General features: G+C 38.3%; 2 protein-coding genes across 2 annotated transcripts; both read right to left on the bottom strand.

The window, feature by feature from the left end:
- Positions 1-1,895: 1,895 nt before the first annotated feature.
- Positions 1,896-10,989, bottom strand: si:ch211-132b12.7 (uncharacterized protein LOC564531 homolog). Its single transcript, XM_058752025.1, has 4 exons — positions 10,764-10,989; positions 8,931-9,130; positions 5,969-6,150; positions 1,896-5,112 (listed from the first exon to the last, which is right to left on the bottom strand). Exons 2-4 carry the CDS (start codon positions 9,121-9,123, stop codon positions 3,913-3,915), a joined length of 1,575 nt encoding a protein of 524 aa, XP_058608008.1. The 5' UTR covers positions 9,124-9,130; positions 10,764-10,989; the 3' UTR covers positions 1,896-3,912.
- A 2,040-nt stretch (positions 10,990-13,029) lies between these two features.
- Positions 13,030-22,845, bottom strand: ccnp (cyclin P). Its single transcript, XM_058751601.1, has 9 exons — positions 22,688-22,845; positions 20,533-20,661; positions 20,303-20,378; positions 19,327-19,496; positions 19,156-19,254; positions 15,184-15,339; positions 14,940-15,098; positions 13,794-13,972; positions 13,030-13,641 (listed from the first exon to the last, which is right to left on the bottom strand). Exons 1-9 carry the CDS (start codon positions 22,736-22,738, stop codon positions 13,464-13,466), a joined length of 1,197 nt encoding a protein of 398 aa, XP_058607584.1. The 5' UTR covers positions 22,739-22,845; the 3' UTR covers positions 13,030-13,463.
- Positions 22,846-24,044: the final 1,199 nt, after the last annotated feature.

The raw sequence follows: 24,044 nt of genomic DNA on the forward strand, positions 1-24,044 counted from the left end.
TGTTGCACAACCTGCAGTAACATTGTAAACAACATGGGAGCAGCAATATTTGTGCGGCACACAGCATTAGTGCAAAAAATTGCACAAAAAGGCACTGATAATGGATTGATGACACACACACACACACACACACACAGCACTTGTGTTCTCCAATGGAACATCCACATATACCATTTCAGGAATGACAAACGCAGGTGTTAAATATTACGCGGTTAAATCTGCTAAATTGTTCAGGGACTCATTGCTACGATTGACCTTGATAATGGAAGACAAGCCAATGTCAAAATATAGCTGTGCATTAAGTGATTCAAACTAAATTTAGAGTAGCAAAACTACAACAGTAACAAGTCTGTGTTGACTGAATATATTTAGCAGCTTTTACAGTTAAAGATAAAACTTCAAAAATGTAGTTACTAAATTAAATCTAAAAATATTTCAAAATATTTAATGCATTATTTAATTGTTATACCATTAATAATGAACTTATTTCATTTGTAGTTAACTAGTTTAAATAATTCTCCCTTATATGCTGTTGGTGCCAGGGCATATTTATTTATTTATAAAATGACATGAGACTTTGTGATTCCTGCACTTGCTATACTTTATACTTAAGTACAATAAAACATATGTTGTAATTAATTTATAGTCATTTGTATTTATATATTTGTTATTGTAATCAAACTTTTTCTTTTAGTTTTATGATTCTTTTTTTTTTTTTTTTCATTGTTTAGGTGGAGGCTCTAAATAAGCCCTTTGGGTTTTCTGCCTCTCCCTGCACAGTATATGGATTGTATTATTATTATTATTATTATTATTATTATTGTATCTATTTTACTCTTGTGCAAAAATGAACTAAACTAAAACTATGCGGAAGTTCTAGAGAGCGCTCTGCGCATCTGGTCAATTCAGTGTTGCCAACTTAGCAATTTTGTTGCTAAATTGAGCAACTTTTCAGACTACCCTAGCAACTTATTCTTCCAAAAGCACCTAGCAACAAATATAGCCATTTTTTAAATTTATTTAGCAACTTTTTAGCAACTTTTGATAAGTGACTCAGACACAATAAAAAGGCACACATTTTCCATTCAAACTACACAAAAAGAGGAAACCAAAGATGCATAGCAGTACACACATCACGTGAATTAAGTTAGCTGTAATTTGCAGTTGTTCAATTTAATAATAATAATAATAATTTATGATACACTTTGTTAGTAGCTTCTAGCTTGTACCTGCGATTGTTGATCAGTTAGTACACTGTAAGAAAAATGGAAAAGATACTAGTAATTTTATTATCCATTGTAACCCGGTAACCCGAAAACACAATGTGTAATTTAAAATGCAGGTAAAAAAAACAATTCTTTCATGCTGTGCCCTATTTTTACAGACTTGTACAGCATACTAACTAACTACTAATACACTGCTTAAAGCATAATTGTTGAGAATGTGTTATATTACTAGTTTACTAGCTATTAAAAAACTTAAATTGTAATCATCCAAAAATGTGTGTTCAATAATTTAATGTATTTAAAAATACAGTTATTTATATTTTAATATTATATTATGCATATTATTTTACAAACTAATCTAAATTAACATATAAAATGTATTTTTTTGCTGAGTCTAATCCTTAGAATTTCAATAGATTCATTACATTAAGTAACTGTTAATGCAGATAAGACAGCTTTAGACAATTAATTTAAGTTGCATGCAAAGTATTAATGTGTCTTTTATCTGCAACGACAAAAACTGATGAGCTCTTCAGGCAGAAAAAAAGTCATGTGATCCTGAAAACTCAGGCAACTCCGTCTCGGTTCGGAAAAGGACCAAGCAGGACCAAGTGTATTTATATTCAACAAATGTGGCATTAAATGCGTGTACAAAAAAAACCAAAGGCCTTTTAATGAAGCTTTTTATTTGCATCTGCATGTAGTGTAATAGTGTAACTTTTGCGGTGATTCTGACTTCAGCAAACATACTGTGTGGAAACACTGAAAGTATCATATACTTACACACGCAAACTTTCATCTTCTGTTTCATATCACTCATGTCAGAATAAAGCTTACACAAACATTCTTAAAATGCATTAGAATTGCATTACATACTGTACTTCTTGTGCTACACGGGCAGCACAAATATCGATCATGCCATAGCATGCCATTCATTTCAAACACAAACTCATTTTTCGCTTCACCAGGCCCTCAAACACACACGGCTCAGAACATCCATCCTGTACTGCCATTTATTTAGACTTAAGATCACTGCTGTGTACAAACACACCATTAATATCTATAAAAAGAAAATTAAAGAGCTAATGAAAGAAGAAAAATCAGTCACAAATAACTCTAAGGTTGTTAAACAATTTTTCCTTATTTTCTGTATGTATTTTAGGGAAAAAATCTGAAGCTCTGCTCTACTGAAACATAAACCAAAGTACTAAATGCTGAAACCTTAGTCAAATTAACCAACATATTATATTAATGAATATGCAATGATGATGTGCATAATTTTGTAAATGCCAAAGTGAAAAAAAGTTGCACACATCCCACAAACCCAAATAGGGCTCAGGTGCAGGACAAAAAAATCTAATTATAACAAAAGAACAAACGTAATGTCCGCACACTGAATTGACTGCTCCATAAAAAAATCCTTTATTGCAACGTTTCGACCATCGTCAGGCACAGATAACAAGTTATCTTGGAATTTTTTATGGAGCAGTAAATTCAGTGTGCGGACATTACGTTTGTTCTTTTGTCATAATTTTGTAAATGACATCAGAATTCTGCAAAATCTCTGTGTGAGCCTGAAGACTTCTTTAGACACAAATCAGTGACTCCACATTCATATGTTACTCAGAAATACTCAGCAAGTAAGTAAAAGGAAATATACCACAACAACAACAAATAATACATTAATGTCATGTCAAGAGTATCAAAAATGTGCCAAAAAGCGTGGTGCTTTAGTAGAGAATTGGGGAAGAAATATAAAGATATTGCAGAATACATTAAGGCTGGCACAAATCACTATTAACTCAAGAAAGCTCACAAAAACGTCATGATCTGTGATCAAATGAATGGGAAATACAGCTCATATAAACACTCAAATTTGACCCTTCATCTCAGCGAACCCAATTCAAAAGGCTTGAGTAATGGGCGTCTTGGTCCATGGTCAAAGATGTAAAGCAAGCAGTTCAATGCAATGAGATTAATGAAGTGTGCACTGCATAGAAGAACAAAACTCCATGGACTTTAGCAAGATCACCATGGGAATAATTCTTACACAGTTCTTAGTGTCTTTGCATGTGTGGACTTTTCTGGACCTTCATGCACCATCTTTCTTTTCTTCCTCACAGAGGGGAACTCATCACTAATTATTACCACATTTTTGCAAAATACCATTCCCAGTCGTCATGTTCTTCAGAAACGCTACATGCTACAAACTGACAGCGACTGCAAATTATTCAACTAGTCTCTAATATAAATCAACAAAGTAGGAAACAGGCTGTCATTTTTGATTTCTCTGTGATCGACTATGCATGAAGTGTTGCTATCAAAAACACTTGCAAATGGCCATTGAAAACCTGAAGTTGCTTCTGGATTCCATTATGGGGCAGAATAGCTGATGGAGATAGATGAGTGGCAGTCTGTAGCATGTGCGTTAAATTCCGTATAGCTCTCATCAGACACTTTGGGTGATGGCTGATGCAGATGAGTAGAAATGTGACAGACAGGAAGATGGCATGCAGCGCAGTCAAGACACTGTCTTTGAGCACAGCCCTGAGTTACTGTGGAGAATATTGGGGAAATGATAACACCTCTGAAATCATGTTTGAGATGTTCGAGAAAGTATCTTGAAGTCTCCCTTGCTGTTTCTCTGCTGTAAAGGCCAAGTGCTCAGCAGGTTTCTGGGTGCAGTCTAAAGCAGGTTTCCATGTGTAGAGCTGTCTGGAGGCATTATGGGATGATCTGGTGGACTCACGCTTCCTCTATGCACTCTGATCTGCTCAGAAGCGGTGGTGCTATCACTGACAGAAGCATATTGACCTGTCAACTGCCATTCTGCATATGGATTTGGAGCTAGAAGAGGAGATGGGGGCGCCACCTCTTCAGTGCCATTAAGCCCATATCTGTACACCACAGGAGTATCAGGTTTGGTGCTGGTGGCTGCCTCGACTTCTACCTTTGATTGAGACCCTCCATTGCTGCTGTCTGTAGGGAGGCACTTGAGGCTGGGATAGTGCCCAGACTCAGCCATGACCTGTTGGAGCTTCTCCCAGGCAGCCGGAGCATCAGCACCTGCTTGGACGGCCTGGAAAAGCAGATGGGCATGTTGGCGGAGCTGGGCTATGTCTCGTTCGGTGGCCGCATTTTGCCGCAGCAGATCCTGCGTCCTTAAGGTGATGTCCAGTAGTCCCAGCTGGCTCAGAATCTCCACTGTGTTGAGGAAGCGACGACGCCGTGCTGTCCCTTTGAGGTTGTTTGACCCTTTGCCAGAGTCACTATTCGGTTCTGGGCAATGCTTATGGGGCTCTTTTCTGCCCTGGATGAGGATGTTGGTAGAAGGTGGGGAAAGCGTCTGAGTGCTTGAGATGGACGGAGAGCTCACGTTGAGAGAAGCAGAGGGACTAGATGGGCGGCATGGGCTCTGGTGCTGGTGAGAGCCAGAAAGGGTCTCATGGCCTGCAGACAGTGAACGTGAGAGGGAATGAGATTGCAACAGCAAGTTGTTCTCTGGCTGTTTGTGCAGACGCTGCTTGGCCGCTTGCGTGGTTGTAGACACCTCATCTCTCTTCTCCTCAGTGCATACTCTCTTACTCAGGCTGTGCTCCTCTGTGTTACTTCCTCTACTGGCCGTTGGTTTCTCTGGGGTTTTCTTACTCGGGTGCGGTGCGATTCGAGGGTAGGAGTTTAAGATGGGGAGGTAAGTGTTTTTGCTCTTCTTTACACCCTTGCTTTCGGATCTCTGTGGCTGGGGTTTGAGGATGTGCATTGGGGCGCTTTGATTAATGCCAGGCTGTTGTAGCAAGAGGACGTGGGTGGGACCCTGACTGTTTGTAGCACCTCCATCCCATGACAGAGATGAAGGAAGGATGTGGTCCTGACCAGACTGCCCAGGCTTGGGAAAAAGAAAAAGAGGAGGAGAGACAGAATTCCTTCTTGTACAGAGCAGTTTTACATCAAGAAATCACAAGTAAATGATGTAGCACATTTCACAGCAAAATCTTGTTTTATAGGATGCGTTCTTTTCTATGTGACTCACTTCCAGTCTTGTGTTCATCATAAGCACTAAGGACCTTCGGACACCTCTTACCATGCGTTTCAATGCAACACATCATTCTGTTTTCTTTTTAACTCTCTCTCATTTGCCAAATTAATTTTATCTTTGGATTTGGTTTAAAATATAATGAGCTGCCTTGTTGTCTACATTCTACACACAATAAAAAGGAAACTTGTAAGTGTTTTGGGACAGAGCGTCTTATGGCGCTTTTCCACTGTGTGGTACCACTCGGCTCAGCTTGGTTTGTGTTTCCACTTCAGTTTAGTACCGCTTTAGAGTGCGTGGGATTACACACATGGATTATACACATACAAACATTTTCATTCCGCTTCGAGAGGAACGCCTGTACTTCCATTTTTGGTTGTTAAAAAAAGGTGCGCTCGTTCAAAACAGTTGCGTTCACTCAAAAAAAAAATCAATCCTTCGCTGGCTAGATTTAAATCTAGCGGGTCTGGTGTCTCGTGTCGCAAATTCAATGACACAGGTAGTGACGATTCTCTCTAGCCAATCAGTGATCAGCAGGGTTTACACGTCACATTTTGATAACGGTATGGCTCTGAAAAAAAGGTGGTACTGAAAAAAGTACCAGGTATCAGGTACTGTACACAGTGGAAAACCCCCCAAAAGTGAGCCGAACCATGCAGTGGAAAAGCGCCTTTACTCTTTCAACTTCATTGTCTCAGGATTGACTCACCTGCTTCAACACCACATTTTTAATGATGAATATAGGAGTGAGTTCAGGTGTCCCAGACACCAGTATGTGTCTTCCCTGCAGGGGGCCCTGCTCCGCCCCACCCAAACCCTTGCAGACCTGAGGCTCATTCACACTGCTCTGCCGGTCATCTGCGTCAATCTGCAAAGAGTCTGAGCCAGTGTCTGAAAAAAGAAACAGAGCAGTAGGAGGAAAAAGGGCATTGGACGGAACAGAAAAAAAAAGAGAAGGAAAAGGCAAGAGGAAAGATGGGAAACAAAGAAAGAGAAATACAAAAGCAAGAGGGGTGGCAGTTTCAGTCTACTAATGACGAGTCCAATGAAGGACCATTCAATGCCGGAACCTTGAAGTTTTCTCACGGATGTTACATAAGCCTCATAAAACTACACTTTATGAAGAGGTTTGACTCTTTCAGCTGCATGTGCATAAAATCAAACCTATTGCCAATAAATGTCCTTATACAAACAGGTGAATAAGGCATATCAAGGGACTCAGTGGCACTGTCATGGCACTGTCATTAAATGCAACCAGGAAAAGTGTTTTCTGAATATGATGTGACCTAATGAACACCTTTGGGATTAACTGGAATGCTTTCTTCAACGCACTTTCATGAGAGTACTCTCGTAAACGCGCATTAAAGACTGACACGGAAGAGAAGAAATTGTTGAATGAAGTTGCTATTTTTGTTTTCTTAGCACACAAAAAGTATTCTCATAGCTTCATAACATTACAGTTAAACCACTGCAGTCACATGTAGAGCCCGACCGTTTTATAGTTCTGCCGATTTTATCGGCCGATATGAGCCTGTCATAGATATATCTGCATTGGCGTATATGGCGCAGATATGCCAGATAAAATGCTTGTAAATGATGTAATTACTTGGTTTGTCCAACAGAGCATACTCCATTGTTTGCTACTGGCGACCCAGGTCACTGTAGTGACACCAGCCAAACCTTTCACTTCAGTAAGGACGTCTTTTTAAAAAAAAGGTTAGTACACTTAAACCAAATCGTGATATAGGCGATTGTCTGTGAATATTAAACTGCAAAAAGACTATTTAAATACAAATCCTCATGTTCTGCATGTTCAGGTGATTACCAGAAAACACAACAACATCTGAAATTCAGACATTCACAGAATCCTGAAGGAGGATTGCTTTGTGTTTTTGTATATTGTATGTTGGGATACTTGTTGTTCTTAATTAGGGTTGCAAAGGGGCGGAAAATTTCCGTTAAATTTCAGGAAGTTTTCCGGAAACTTTCCATGGGAACTTTGGAAATATTCCAAATTTGAAACTTACCAGGAATCTATGGGAATTTACGGGAATTTTGGGGAATTAATTGGAAATTTATAAAACTGTATCATATACAAACATAAATAAAAACATTTTTTTGATTATAGGCTCACTTGCATGCAAACTAATACAAATTGTAAAAAAGACATTTGGCCGGGGATACTGACCCCAAACTTTTGAATGGTAGTTTATTGTTAAAAAAGGATTTCTATTTTAAATAAATGTGTTTAAAAAAAAAAAAAAAACTCTTTATTCATCAAAGAATCCTGAAAAAAGAATCACAGGTAATGATAATAATAAAAAATATTAAGCAGCACAACTGTTTCCAAAATTGATAATAAATAAGCATATTAGAATGATGTCTGAAGAATCATGTGACACTGAATACTGTAGCTTTGCATCACAGAAATACATTATATTTTAAAGTATATTACAACAGAAAACCATTATTTTAAATTGTGATACCGGCAATACTGCACAATATCTTCTGTATTTTTGATCAAATAAATGAAGGCTTGATGAGCAAAAGATATGCAATGTTTAAAAACATTAAAAATAGTAATGTGTCCAAACTTTTGACCAGTACTGCACTACTGTATTATAACAGAAAACTTGCTAGCAGAAGGAGCATCACAGCTTGAGCTATATAGCACATAGCCTACCTCATAAACTGTCTAGCAACTGTATAAAACACTTTTTGGTATTTACTAGTTAAATGGGAATCCCATAGATCAAATATATTTAGAACAGGGGTGTCAAACTCAGTTCCTAGAGGGCCGGAGCCTTGCACAGTTTAGATGCAACCCTAATTAAACGCACCTGATCCAGCTAATCAAGTCATTAAGGCTTATTTGAAAACTACATGGTATGTGAGTTGGAGCAGGGTTGGAGCTAAACTCTGCAGGGACACCGGCCCTCCAGGAACTGAGTTTGACACCCCTGATTTAGAATATCAAAACTTAGATGTGGTCTTTGGGCTCAAATGCAGAGAAAATAGAGGGGAATCCCCCTCTTAGGTGACTAGAGAGGATTGTGTGGGGGGAGGGTCATTTTTAGACTTTTGTTTTATTATTATCTCACCTAAATGTTTGTTCAGTCAGTGTATTTGTTTTTACTATGGTATAGCCTAATTTAGTTGCACAGTATATTACACACAGCACAAGGAAGTTTTAAACATTTTTTGTAATATTCATGTAATTTATATGAATACTCGCCAAGATGGACATTTTGATATTTTGTATGCAGGATTTAAGAAATGATCTGTGCATGTAATGGTAGATAAGCACAGTGCATGTAGGGGGTGTGGCCTCAATAGCCCCGCAGTAAGCAGTGTGCTGTGCGATTGTGCAATGTGTAGAGTAGAAATTAAACTGAAATTGCATTAAATCTGGTTGTTTTAACCAAGATTATGCTGCAAGTTTTTGTTCTCAACTACATTTAAGTTCCCAGTTTCTGCAATTTAGCAAATTTCCAGTTTATTCCCATTAATTCCCATATATTCCCATGGAAAGTTTCCAGTCTTGAAAATTCCCGGAATTTTGCAACCCTATTCTTATACAGTTTTGAGCAAACTGTATTGTTTGTCATAATAGTAAAAATAGTGTGAACTAGTCTCTTAGAGGGTGAATTTAACAGTCAATCAATACTCACCCGAGTAACCGGAGTCTTTCTCAGAGCAGCGCGAGTCACGTCCATTTGTTTCCTGTTCAGTGTGTGCTCTCGCTCTAGAGGCCAAAACCGCGGCACTGTTGCTTTTGTCTTTAGCATTTTTACTTGCTGGACGGGAGATGCGTTCCCTCTCCCCTACACACCCTTGGGCACCTCCTCTTGGTTCCTTGGGCATTCCGGGCCTTGAAAGCAGAGAGATATAGCTGGGCAGACAGTGGACTCATGCAGAATATTTTTACCCATTTCTAACATGGGGCATGGAGTTTGTTCTCAAGGTCCTTACATACACACATGCTTGATCAGTAGCAATGATAAACTGAAGAGATTAATTCCAAAAAGCTACATTTATGGCAACAAAGGATGAACTTTGGAAATTAGTCTAGGGGAAAGTTATTTTTTTATTTAATTAGATAAGTATTACTTACAAATCCAAGGGGGGGGAAAAAGTGTATATTGTGTTCTGTGAACTGCTTAAAGGTTATAAGAACACTTATTCTACAGGAAATGTATGTAAATTCAAAACACAAGGCGCACATTGTGTCACTAGTCAGTTTTTCAGAATGAGTCAAGTCTTTTCTGTCATGACAATTACAGTGTACTCAGAGCTACTGTGCAAAATGTAACCTTTCTCTAAATGACTCAACACCACAAAGAGAACACAAAACACGCCTGAACATTAAGTGACTACGCACATACATTTTATATATAAGTTCACACTGAACTCACTGCTAATACACAATTGTTTATTGCGATCCCCAGCCTGTGGCATGTGTTACACATATGAAACATCTTTTCAACACTTGAGCAAAGGACTCTACAACTGAAAAAAAATGTATGCATTCTCTTTGACCAACATTTCAGACATGTGGAGTACTTGATGATAGTTAAAACGCTTTTTACCAACATGTTAGTGCACATAAACGGCATTTATAAAAGGTCAAAGACACTTTAACTACATATCGGATAGCCTACATCCAACTCTAAATTATGATTGTATTTAATTGTGCTTGCCGCTATAAAATGCTGCCATCATTGCTCAATAACACTCATGAATTCTGGAACATTTGCCATGTGATCTCGTCAAAGGCAGAAGCCCTACTTTTCTCTCTCTTTTTTTGCCATGATGGTGTAGTTTTGACAAAGAAACAAAAACAAGAAAACTTTTCCTGCATATATTTTTCAAACTTATAAGTAGGAACTTATTAGTTGCTAATTGTTCATTCTGATTATCATTATTAATTTAACTATTACTACTTTCATTAAAAAAAATTCTTATTTAATAAATTATTAAAAATAAATTTTATTATTTAATTGTGCTTTGTCATAATGCTATTCCATCCATGTTATAAAAGCAGTAAGCCACAAGATCCCATAAGTTACAGTGATTTTAGCCTTTCGTTTTTTTACTTTAGTGGGTTTTTTTTTTTTGTTTGTTGGTTTTTGTTTTGTTTGTTTTTTTGTGGGGGGCACATGGCACTAAAGCAAAACTAAAGTCTAAAATCACTGTAACGTATGGGATCTTGTGGCTTACTGCTTTTATAACATGGATGGAATAACATTACACACACACACACACACACAGCCCTCCCTTCCTCCTGACTGTTATGTAATACTACAACAGCCGAGCTCAGTCTGCACTTCCTCCTGTTCACACCACATACACGGTCAAAATAACGAGCTTTACCACCAGCATAGACAACCTTTACGTGCAAATAAAGACGGACCTTAAGATATCCCGTCAGACAGATAACCTATCAGAGCAAATGGGCAAAAATAAGCACCAACAGAGCAAAACATCACACCAGCATTGCCTACCTCAGTAATGTACAACACTGATCCTGGTCCCGAGTATTCAGCTTTTCGCAGAGGAGCACACACTCCTAACTACCTGTCCAGGGGCAATCTGCACCTCCCGTCATCTCGCTGATAAGGATGACCACCCAGCGTGACCGAGACACATTACGTTTGCCTGTACTTTTTCTGATCGTTTCCAGCTCGGGTTGTTTAACCTCCTCCAGCCCCTACTTCAAAATTGCAGACTGACACAACTCCACCTGCCGTAAGCCCCGCCCCGCATACATGGACCACGCCCATTTGGGTGGTTAGCACACCACCGGACCAATAGCGGTAAAGAGATTCCACGTAATCCCTCCCCAAACACGAGTGACGCAAGGGAATAAGTGGCATGGCCAATCCTGTGATCAGGCACGTGGAGAGGAGGAACGAGACGGTCTGAGAGGACCCGACTGAACGGACACGAAACATAACAAGAGGAGTGGCGAAGAAACCACGCATGAGTGTGAATACATTTGGCTGTCCATGTGTTAGCTATTTTGTAATCTTCCTGACCACTGATTACCAGCTGAGTCAAAGACAGGAAAGTGTATGACCAGTAAACACTTGTCATTGCAGGGCAAAGTGTGATATTACAGCTTTTATGTCAGTCAATCACAAAGGATTTTCAGATTGGATGCTGCTAATTCGATGCAATATGACCAAAGAAAGTAGAGTGGACACGAAAAAGTTTTAGGTTTGAACCCCAAAAATGAAAAGCCATCAACATTGTATTTTTAATAAGGGGCAGAAGTGCTGGTTTTGGCAACATAAATCACTGCTTGCAGCCAGGGGCGTAGCACCAAATGTTGGGCCCCCAGTCACACACCACCTTATCAATCATATGAATAATAATAATAATCAGTATACCCCTCACCAAAGGGCCCCTGTTACTCATTTCCACTATTACCCCGTCTGAAGCCCCTGCTTGCAGCATAACAATTATTTATTATATTTATTTTTTTGTTGTTTAATGATCTTTATTGTACGCGTTTACAGTTATAATATTTTAGCTTTATCCGATTCGAACAACTTAGGCTAATTAAAATGTACAATAATTCTACAAATATTTTATTTTAACTCAATGTAGAGATAAATACCCATATCAACAGGCAATAGTTATCTGGTTGTTGCGGTTAAAACCAATACATTATCATAACTTTTTTCTATTGACTATCATTTATGAGTACATTTAGATTACTAATTAACATTCTGGCAATTAAAAATTGGCAAGTGGGGCATGGAACCAATGAATGAAAGTGATAAGAGTGCAATGTGTGAAACATAATGGCACTCAAAGAAATATGCGCGTCAGACTAAACTATGGAGCAAAACTCCGGAGAAATCAGGGCGCACAGGGGAAACGCTAACGCTTCGCTCCGTGAAATCTTACAGGCTGCGTCCCGATGTGCATACTATCCATCCCAAATTCTGTGTGATCTGACATTTTCAATACTATTTAGAGCAGATAGGGTGGATACTATGCACATTGGGACGCAGGCATGGTCTCTCACACGCGCCTGTAAAATGTGCCAGCGCTCTCGAGGTCAGCTGTTCTACTACAGCGCCACGTGGTTCTCGCAACGCGGAATGACGCAGCGGGCTCCCGTCAGCCAATCAGCAGCGCGGGTGTGCGCGGACATGTGAGGAGGAGAGCAGAGAAGCCGCGTGCACATGTTCGGTACTGTGCACTGACGCCCAATGAAAAATTGCTCTATTTCAAGTGACGTCATAAAGAAAAAAATTAAAAATAGACAACGGAGTTGCCAAGTCCGTATTTTTCGGCGTAATTAAGTTACTTTTTCGTGATTTGAGGGATATTGAACAATGTAGAATAATGATTTATTTACAGGCAAACTGCGCCTTACAGCAGATAGAGGTCGAGCACAAACTTAAGGCTACACGCCCATTAACATTTAAGCCCTTTCTAGTTCAATCTAGTGATAGTGAGGTCATCTTGCCTGGGCCTTTTTTTTTTTTTTTCTCCATTTTTACAACGGATCAATAGTTGTTTTTTCTGGGTGTACCTTTTTTTGTCATGTACCTTATGTAATAGACCTACAACTGGGGGGCATAGTATAAAATAATAGTACATTTAATTAGATATTAGCATGAAAATCTGGCAACTTTGCACATGATGCCCCTGCTGAGAGAGAGTCATGTGAAAAAAGTGGAGTGCACCGAAACAAGAAAAAAAAAAATAATAATAATACTACATTGTGGAAAAGAATAGAATTTCCATTGCTGTTTGTGAAGACAGATCATTTTTATTTTTCACAATCTTAAAATATACTTGGAAATCCCAAATTTGCAAAAACACTTAAAAACTACATGTTTCAAAGTGCTTTAATTTCATAAGACACCATATTCCAGTATATACATTTTTCACCATAGCATTGATAAACACTTAAAAGCTACAAAATACATAAATACACTTTTTCTTTATCCTTTTACATCCAATGACTTAAGACTACTATAAAAAGTTACAGAAAACAATTCAGTACAAATTGAGTTTTCAGCTCTCCAACAGAGGCATTTTAATGTTCATTGATGTCCAGTGCAACACAATCCTCCTGACTGGCCATATTCAGCATTTCTTTCCCTCCCTAGAGTAGCAGTGCTATGCAGCCGTCCTGAACATTTCCAGCTCCATTTGGCCTCCTCACTGGTGTTTAGAGAGCATCACGTCGGAGGGCACGACAGGCCCAGTAGGCCAGGGGCGGCTTTCAGGGCAGGGTGCATGCTGACATGAAGGGTTTGTATAGTGGAGAACTTGATGAAAGTGGCACGGGTCTCACGAGCATGTGCTCTCGCTGCGGCCGTGGCCATGATCTGCACTATACTGAGGAGAGTTGCTTCGCTGCATCAGAGATAGTGGGAAGATAGATAAGATTGATTTGAAATATAGCTCAATTTCAACATTTCTGCTTTTTAAATTGTGGATTTTGCAGACTTTTAAGAAGCTTAAAATAATGAAGTAACTTCGGGGAATATTGCATTACTTGTCCTGACCTTCCTATGTGGATACTAGAGGCAATGCACCAGGCCATTTCTCCATCAGGAGAGGGTGCCTCCTGCAGGATCCTGCGGGCCAGACGGAGGGCAGCACTTGCCAGCTGGGCGGGCAGATACACCACACACTGCCCCTCCAACAGCGAGAGCTCCAACAGGTATCGTGCCATCCAGACCACCTGAACAGACGATTTAGGACCATATTTTAATACAAGACCACACGGAGACAAACAGAAAAAAATAGAAAGCACAAACAGGTCGTTTTCCTTCATTTTAAAAAGTGTGCTTCAAATCATAAGTATTTGAAACACTGGTACTTGCAGATAATGTAATAGTGAAATAAAAAGGCAGCTTAAAGGGATAGTTCACCCAAAAATTAATTGTTTCGTTTACTCTCCCTGTTGCTCCATGTATGACCGACTTCCTTCTGTTGAACACACAAGACGATATTTTGAAGAATGATCGTACCAAACAGTTGGTGGTAGCAACTGCCTTCCATAGTATGAAAAATGATTAAAAAATAAAAAAAAAATAAATAAAAACTACTACAAAAGTCAATGGGGGCTTTTGACTTGTCAACTGTTTGGTTACCAACATTCTCTAAAAAAATCTTTGGTGTTAAGCAAAAAAAAAAAAACCCAACCTCATTAAAAAGGAAAGGAAGTGTGAGTAAATAACAGAATTTCCATTTTTAATTTCCTCAAATCACCCTCGCACACCTGTAAGCAATTGATAGGTGCGTAGGGAAAAACTACCAAAAAAGGTCCAACTTCAAAGCAAAAGAATAAATCCTACACACTATCTGCACTTGCAAATGTATGAAAATATTAACTAAAAAAGGTTTCGGTCCATGACCTTCATCAGGCAAATACAAAACTCCAACAATCCAATTTAAAAAAAAAATAAAAATATATATATATATATATATATAACATTAGACCATAGAGACCATCGCATAGAGAAAAATAACCATATTTAACCAGTCTTTTGCCATATTTTAAAGACTAATTAAGTCACATATGTACTTGAGGGAAAAAAGTTATTTAAACTATTGTTTGTTTTACTGCAAATAACATGAAGTGTCCAAAAACATTACACTCAGTTCACAATTAAGTAAATATTTTTAGACGCATGAAGTTAACTGACCTTGTCACTGCAGCATGCAATGGAAGCCGAGATGAGAAGAAAATGAAGAGGGGGACAGTGATAGAGATCAAACTTGAGCCCAGTTAAAACCCTCCTTTCCATCCGCAGCAGTTGTTTCTTACTGTAGGCGTTTTCCATCAGATAGCAGAGCTCTGACACCTGACAAACATTACCATGTTAACATGTCTAGCGTATGTTAATGGTGTCATGCTTCCATTAAACATTTGCTTAAATACTTAAGTACCTCTGGTAACAGACATTCCTCTTTTTTAGCAGCCAGAAAAAGGCAAACCACACCCAGTAACTGCAGGCCAGAGATGGACACTTTGACGAGCCTTAGTGCTCGATTCAACAGGTGAACTCCCAGATACAACGTTTCCTCGGAGAACTGAAACACTTCCTGAGGTGAAAACAAGCAATCAATCACAAATTCAAAAAGACTGCGATAACATCAAAAACACACAACACACATTTAGTCAAAAGTTAAAATTTAAATCCTCACCAAGGCAGCATTTATTTGATTGAAGGAAAAAAAAAATTAAATAAAATACAAACATGAAATGTCAATTTAAAATACAAAAAAAACAAAAAAAAAGCAAAGCAGCCATTACTCCAGAAGTCAGTGTCACATGATCTTTCAGAAATCATTTTAATGACTTTGTGCTCAAGAAACATTTCTTCTTAACACTGAAAACAGTTGTGAAAACTGTGCTGCTTAATATTTGTGAAAGCCATGAAACTGCCCCAAAAATGTTGGGGTCAGTAGGCTAGTACTTAATCCTTATTCAGAAAGGACAAAAAAAAAAAAAAAAAAAAAGAAATTTTGTAGGAATACAAATTTACAGTCAATTCAGCAAAGAGCAGTTTTAAACATAAGAACCATTATTATTACATCAAATTATCACCAAATCAGTATATTACATTGATTTTTGAAGGATCATGTGGCACTGAAGACTGGAGTAATGATGCTGAAAATTCAGCCTTTGCGTCACAATTACTTTAAAATAGTTATTTTAAATTGTAGTATGTCACAATTTAAATTTTTTGTATTTTACTTTGATCAAACACTAATGCAACCTTAAATATGCAAGGAATAATTGACGACGGGCCGTTGAATTATTCGCGTCGTGGTTACACCATAATAACTCAACGGACCGAAGTCAATTATTCCGCTTATACTACAGTTGCCACACCTCAAGACATCGATCAGATGATATATTTCAAGGCATTCGTCCGATTTTTCTACTTGAATCGCTATTGTGAGTAGGATTATTTCTTCCACATCTCATCCAACGCCTCCGTTCCCAATTCCAAAACGTCATTTTAAACCTAGTAACGTTATAGTTAAACTTAGTTCCTTTTGTTCACCAACAGCGCCGTTGTTGTTACCGCACTTGTAAGAAGTCATGTAGTTTTTAAATTGTTAAACTACTGATAAAATCGTCAGGAGTAGCGCTAACAACATTAGTGTGATAGGCTATGTTAGTGTGTGTGCAACTAACCGTTATGTATGTGCGGTCTGTGAGGGAGAGAGAGCGGGAGAGTATGTGCTTTCCATACATAGTGTAATTTTGTGGCAAAACATGTACATGATCTGTCGTTTTTATCCTTTTGTTTACTATATTTATTTGGCCAGTGTCGTTCACTGAAAAAAAAAAAATAATAATATTAAAATTAAGGTAAATGGTCGCAAACAATTTATTTTAGCTACATTTAATTAAAAAAATATATATGTTCAAAGTTAGTCAACTAAATGTTTATTTTCTTGCTGCGGTCATTACTAATGGTCACAGATCTGACAATTTTCCTTTATTTCGGGGTACCAGACATGGATGCCCCCTCTCCCCATTGCTTTTTGCAATAGAGCCATTTGCTCAGATGATAAGACAGGAGGCAGCTGTGTCGGGGTGTCTTTGGGAGGTCGGCAGCACAAGATTTCTTTATATGCGGACGATGTGCTGCTCTTTCTTTCAGATCCTGAGGTGTCTGTGCCAAAAATTGTAGACCTTATTCAGGAGTTTGGGCAATTCTCTGGGTACAAGGTAAATTTTTCTAAATCAGTTGCCATGCTTTTAGGTAATACGAAGTCTACAAACCAGTCTCTTTCCTCTCCCTTTAAATGCTCTGAAGATGGTTTCGATTATTTGGGTATACATGTAACCCCTACTTTCAAGCAATTGTACAAAGCTAATTTCACACCAGTGCTAGGAAAAATCCGTGATGATTTGAACAGGTGGATGGCTCTCCCTCAGTCTTGGCTGGGGAGGGTGGCTCTGATAAAAATGAATGTCCTGCCCAGTTTACTGTATCCAAATGATCCCTGTTTTATTGTCCAATAAGGCTATAAAAGAGTTAAATGGGTGGCTAAATTCATTTATCTGGAGCAAAGGGAAACCCAGATTGAAATTATCGAAACTTCAGCTCTCTAGTGCAAAGGGCGGCTTGGACCTTACAAATATTAGATTATATCAATTGGCTTGCCAACTTCGATTTATTAATGAATGGCTTATTGAAGACCCTAAATCAGTGTGGCTTGATCTCGAATCCTCACAGTCCAGTTGTCCCTTACGAAATCTATTATTTGTTCATAACTCAAAGCTTAGCAGAACTTTGTGTAATAGTCCTCTAGTACGCAATACTCTCAAGGCATGGCGTGCTATTCGAAGGCTGGAAGGCAGGAGCGACATAACCTCCCCTCTTCTGCCAATTTTGAATAATCCAGAGTTCCTGCCAAGTACTACAGACTCAGGTTTTAAGTTGTGGGCTGTTCTTGGTATATGTAGGATGGGTGACTTGTTTGAGGAAGGATCCCTAGCATCTTTCAATAACTTCGTTTCAAGATATAATTTGCCTAGACAGCATTTTTTTTTATTTTTGCAAATTAGAGATTACATATTCAAAAATACTACACTCACCTCTAAATACTCTTTTTCAGTCATTGAGGAAATCGTTCTGGACCCTCCTCCATACAAGTTGATTTCCCTTTTCTATAAAGCTCTATGCTCCTATGGTGCAGCTAGCACTTCATATTTAAAACTGATTTGGGAAAGAGAGCTGGGGGTGGTTATTCCAGAAGAGGAATGGGAGACAGTCTGGCTCCAAGCTAACAGGCTCTCAGTTTGTAATAGGGCAAGAGCCATTCAGCTCAGAATTTTACATAGAATACATATAACGCCACACTTAAGACATAAATACAATGCATCTCACTCGCCACTTTGCCCTAAATGCAAGTCTAATATAGGAGATTATATTCATTGCGTATGGAACGGTCACATGATTCAGGCTTACTGGTCCAGAGTTGTGGCTCAATTAAATAACATCTTTGGTTTGGATCTGGATCCTTTGTCACTTCTTCTGGGTTTTCCCTGTAAGCTTATTTCTAATAAATTTGAAAGGCGACTTTAGTCTGTTAACTTTTGCTGCCAGGAAGAATCTACTGATGTCATGGATCAGTGATAGGCCTCCCTCCATCAAAGGCTGGCATTCAGTTATTATTAGGGAGATTATTCCTCTGGAACTCTTGACCTGTATTATTCATTCTCCAACAGATGCTTTTAATCGTATATGGACACCTTACCTTAATTGCATAAATGCTTCTACCTGTGACATTTTGCGGTTTGGTATGACAGTGTATAGACTACTCATGTACTCCGCCCCAGGTTTTATTTTTAAATTTTGATCGGTGATACAATGCTCTGTTTGTCATCTTGTGTATAATTTTGTTTCTGTATTCTCTTTTGTTGTATATCTGGCAGTGTGTGTTTGTTTCTGTTTTGTATCTGTGTTGAAAGTTATTTAAAAAAAAAAAAATTTTTTTATTTAAATGTAGCTAAAATAAATTGATTGCAACCACTTACCTTAAAAAAATTGAGTAAATTCAATGAATAATTTTTTTCAGTGTTGTAAGACCTTTGAAATAACAGAAATCATTTGGCGAAGTGATATGGTCATGTAATGCGGTCAAGTGCTGCCTAGAACTACGTTCGCAGTGCGTTTCCCTGAAAATAATTGCACACCTTAGAACGTTCGGCAGCCAATCAGATTCAAGCATTCAACAGCCCCGTAGTATAAAGTAAAAATTATTCAAAATATTTGACCAGTAGTGTATATTATATAACACGTAATCGGGATAACTTGGTTAACTCCTTTTCAGTCACAGCCACTCAAGGTCAGAAACTGAACAAACAGGTCGCACAAATCTGAATATTGCACTTACATGGACTTGAATTAGCCAGTCCACCAAGATAGCTCTCGTAGTGTCACTGAAATGCTTGGGCAGGTCAGCGTTTGGGAGAGTACATAGTAGCTGACTTCTCTGCAAGCAGAGGAAACAAACATGACCACAATGATGGCGAAAAACCAACAGTACTTTGCATGTCATCCTTACCATCATGTCTGAAAAGATGTCCCATGCGTAGGTCTTGTCATAGAGGAGCCCCAGCTTACTGATGGCTACTTCCACTTCTCTGCGCAGAAGCTCAGGCATCAGTTCTCGCAGACTAGTTGGACCTGGCAACCTGTTCAGATACTTCACCAAAGCCTCCTCTTCATAGACATCTAGCATTGTTGCAAAAGAATTAAAAAAAAAAAAAAAAAAATACAATTGAGAAAGGCCATAACATTTTTCTGAAATCCAGAAAACTTAGTGTAATGCGTTTGCTTGAAACTCAATGCAGGTAATGTGATGGAATTTTCCATATTGATTTTTTATTATTAGGCTTTGCATTGTGTCGTTTTAGGGTTAAAGGAATATCTGTAAATTCAACAGATAACATACCTGCCAGAAGGTAAAATTTCTTCTTGCAGTGTAAAAATTAAACTTTAGGGAACACAGTTTGTGCTAGAGACATGAATTGAGCATCCAAAAAAAGTAAATAAAAAAAATCAGGGAAGAATCTTAAATTGGAGGAATCAAAGTTATATTTAGGGTCCAGAATATAGATTGCTTGGAGTATTGACGTCAAACCCAGAAGACTAATTTACCATTGGTTCCCTTGAGATATTCCTGGGGGTTTTCAGTTTTTCCAATTTTAACAAGAAAAACCCACATGAAAATTTCCAAGGAATCCATGGCTGGAGCACTCTGAGCTACTACCCCGAACAGCAACACCTTAGCATAGTGGTGGTAAGTTTTACAAAAGGTAAAAACACATTTTAGTCAGAAAACACAAATATAGCAAATCAACATGCAGTCATTGCATTTGCGTTAACTAAATTAATATCTAGCCTGATGCCTGAAGAAAGTAGTTGTTGGATTAAGTTGTAGTAGTACCATTAGAATACTACAATGGTAACTAGACTTAAATATACTAAATTGAGAATGATGCGCCAAATCATGAACTACTCAAGCCATCTCGGATTACCTGAAGGTCCTGACTCATCCTGTGGAGCGTAGTCCATTATGATCCCATCCTCTGCAGATATGGGAATCCTTCGGACCTTGAGGAAAAACAGAAACGCTAACCCTGTGATGGCAGAATGGTGATAGCACATCATTTGAAGATCCACCTGTATAATGGGCTGATTTTCTATCCATTTACAAATGGTAGCAAAGTCACAGCTTGGCACATAATGACATAAGAGCAGCAGTTACCCATCGACTCTCCTGTGCAGGTTTGTAGTGCTGCCCGGGTCCCACCTCCTCTCCTTCAGCAAACACCTTGCGCTCCCTCAGAACACAGGAGTTTGCCCGCGTCCGCAGGGGCGCTAGTCTGTCGTCAGTCTTTCGAAGCACAATATGGTTTCATTTATTCACAATAAGCTTGTAAAGCACTAACACTTCATAGAGCAGCAGTTTTCAATACATGTAAAAGACCTGCAGGAATGGATCATTCTTCATTTGTGATGGCAAGTGGCATCCCTCTACTTTAAAACAGTTGAAAAACTTTAAAGACCAATAAATCATAAAATGTTTGCATTCTGTAGGGTAAACACAATTTGTGCACTGCAATAGTTACATTTTTGTTTTAAAATACACAATCGAGTTTGAGAGATTGCATCAAAATATGCATGTTCATTTACAGTTATATTAAATGGTTTAAAAAAAATACATTGTTTTATTTAAGAAAAAGAGTTGTGTCCCCCAAATTCATGTCTGTGGTGTTACAACAATGGATGTCGCCCCTAAAAGGGGAATTCTACTTGGACTACTTGCTGTGTGTAAAGGTCATTGCAGGTGCCGGCTGATCTGAGGGGGTGCATGGGGAGTACATTCTTTATCAATTTTCTTTAAGTTAGCAAAATTTCTGACAATTTCATACGTCGCATTTTAGTAGTGTCTGTGGTGTTTTGATAACTTGCAGATCTGACATTTTAAACAGTTTTGATAAATACATTCTTATTAATATTTCCAACATGTCCCCTGATCTTAAAATCATAATGATGGCAGCCTCCATTTGAGAAAGTTTTAGCTAATTTGTCTGTGGTGTTGCTGTCTTTCCTGGTAACACCACAGACTCTATAATAACTCGCAATATTTAGTCTGTGGTGTTACTTCAAAACATATCAGAATTCCTTCGGAGCCATTTACTCTAAGTTAATGTTTTTAGACTGTAAAGTGGTTTTAATCTTTTAGAATAAAGACTATAAAAGGTACCACGGACCATTTTTCCTGTCTTTTCTTTTTAAAAGCAACTATTCTCCTTTGGCAGAAATAGGGGCCATGATGAACAATTAAACACTTCTTTTAAAAACTGAAATTTAAGCGATCGATGAAACTGAATCCTTAAAGTAACTTGTTTATTTATTATTACCTAAAGTTGCATATCCTTGCTCATTTTAGAACAAACCAAAATTGTAGTTAAAATATTAGTAACACCATAAACATAAGTGAGTGTGTTACCAGTTTGATTGAAATTATTTAAAAATCAAAATGTTCTTAAGCTTCAATTTTAGTGGATATAGCATATTAAACTAATTTTAAGTGCATAGTAATACATTTTATTAAAAAGAAAACAAACATTTTTACAAATTCTGCCTCTCATTTGCCACCCCAACTGAAGAGTGACCCGAATACAGTATTAGTTTTCAGTCTTAAACCCTGGAAGAAAATTACCATGGATTCCTAATACAAGCAAAATAATGTTTTGTTTTGCAACAAATGAATGTTAATTCTGAAACGGTTGAAGTCAACTAAAGTTCTTGCATTTATTTAAAGAACAACCATTTCAAAGTTCACATCTGAGGTATAACCATGTAATTTAATTTAGAACAAATAGTTTCTTCCAGGAATGTTAACCACAGACCACGTTTACACAAGATAAAACCTGCCATTCTAAGAACGCACAGAAGTTCTGAAAGACAACCACGGGAGTGGCCTTCCAGGTCAGCATTCAAACTGATCTCATGACTAAATACACATGAAATCAGATTATTTTGGTCAACTTCAGTATGTGTTCAGTTATCCATAATAATGTAGCACACTCTCAGAAATAAAGGTACAAAAGCAGTCACCAGGGCGGTACCTTTTCAAAAGGTACACTTTTGTACCTATTAGGTTCAAATATGTACACTTCAAGTACTAATATGTCCCTTTAAAGTACCAAAATGGACCCTTTAGGTACAAACATATACCTTTTGAAAAGGTACCGCCCCAGTGACAGCTTTTGTACCTTTATTTCTGAGTGTGCAGATACTGGTGAATTTACACAAAATCTCCTGTTGACAGATTTTCTGGTCACATTTTGGCCATTATTCAATTTACACAGCAGGTCTAGCAATTAAAGTTGAGATTTCACAAGCACTCTCACCATATGGAGGTCCAACAGTTGCCTGGAATCACAAAACCCAGTTCGAGCCATGATTCACCTGGACACTGCAGCTACCTGCACACGCTGAATCTGCAGCTGTACACTGGCACATACCATCAGCTAATTAACACCAGTGGTACTAATAAAGCTTACTAATTGACCCTTCACTAAGCCCCGCCCTGTGCCACAAGTTTGCTTTTGTTATGCAAGTCGCTGGAGGTTCTGTGTATTTGGGTTCTTTTAAACAGAGTTGGACAGACCCAAATACCATATATTTCCCAAACATGGTAAGAGCATGTCTTATTCCCAAATGAACACATAAAATAAGATAAATTAATATAATGAGATAATATTGACGAGCTTTGAATTCCTCCCCATAAATGTGTTACAGTTTACCAGTATTGTCTTGATAGCACGGTCCATTTATGCCACAGCATCACAATTGAATTAAGGTCAGGACACAGGAAAACACATATTTCCTAATTTAGGGTGACCATACATGCCATTTTTCTCGGACGCGTCCTGGCCAGGATTTTTATATTGCTTTGATTCAAAGTACCTCGAGAGCGTTTTGAAAACATATAAGGAACCGATGTCAGACACCGATCGGTCTGCACACGCAAACAAAGCCAAATCCTAGATATTTTAGGCAATATAGAAATCCTGGCCAGGATGCGTCCGGGAAAAATGGCACGTATGGTCACCCTACCTAATTTATCATCCACACATGATTATTTATCTGTGTGTTTCGGGTCATTGTGTTGTTGAATCCCCCAACCCAATCTAAAGCTTGAAGACATGATCTGCGGTTCTGACATTCTCCTGTAAAATGTCTAGATTTGCTTTAGGATTCATTGCTTCTTCAATGACTGCAAAGCACCCATGTTCTGAGTTGGGAATTTTTGGAGGTGGTGTGCCGGTGTTATGGATCAACTGGGGATCGTGTTAACTGGGGATGTGCGCGTGCACGCAAGTATGTTTACCTGGATTTCCAGCAGATGTTAGACGGCGACAGATTCGTCACTGCGATATTCCACGGGTCATAGATTAAAAATCGTTTTTCAACAGTTGTATACATTGGCATCATGCATAATAAAGCGTTTTGATTCCGCGGTATCCGTACCTGCGTATGTCACGCAGTTTTAGGGAAGTTGACCATGCTCCGATCTCACGCTCACAACCACGCCCACGTTAACAAGGGACATTTGTTTCAATGGATGATCAAACATGAAGTAAAAAATTTAAGTATTTTCTTTTCAATATTAGCCTACTGTATCACATTGTGTCTGTAGTGTGCTGTCATGTGTTCTAAATAACAGATATAGATTAAGTTAAAATTAGCAGTAGCTAGGCTACC

Source organism: Onychostoma macrolepis, chromosome 18 (assembly GCF_012432095.1).
Source record: "Onychostoma macrolepis isolate SWU-2019 chromosome 18, ASM1243209v1, whole genome shotgun sequence".
NCBI lineage: Eukaryota > Metazoa > Chordata > Actinopteri > Cypriniformes > Cyprinidae > Onychostoma > Onychostoma macrolepis.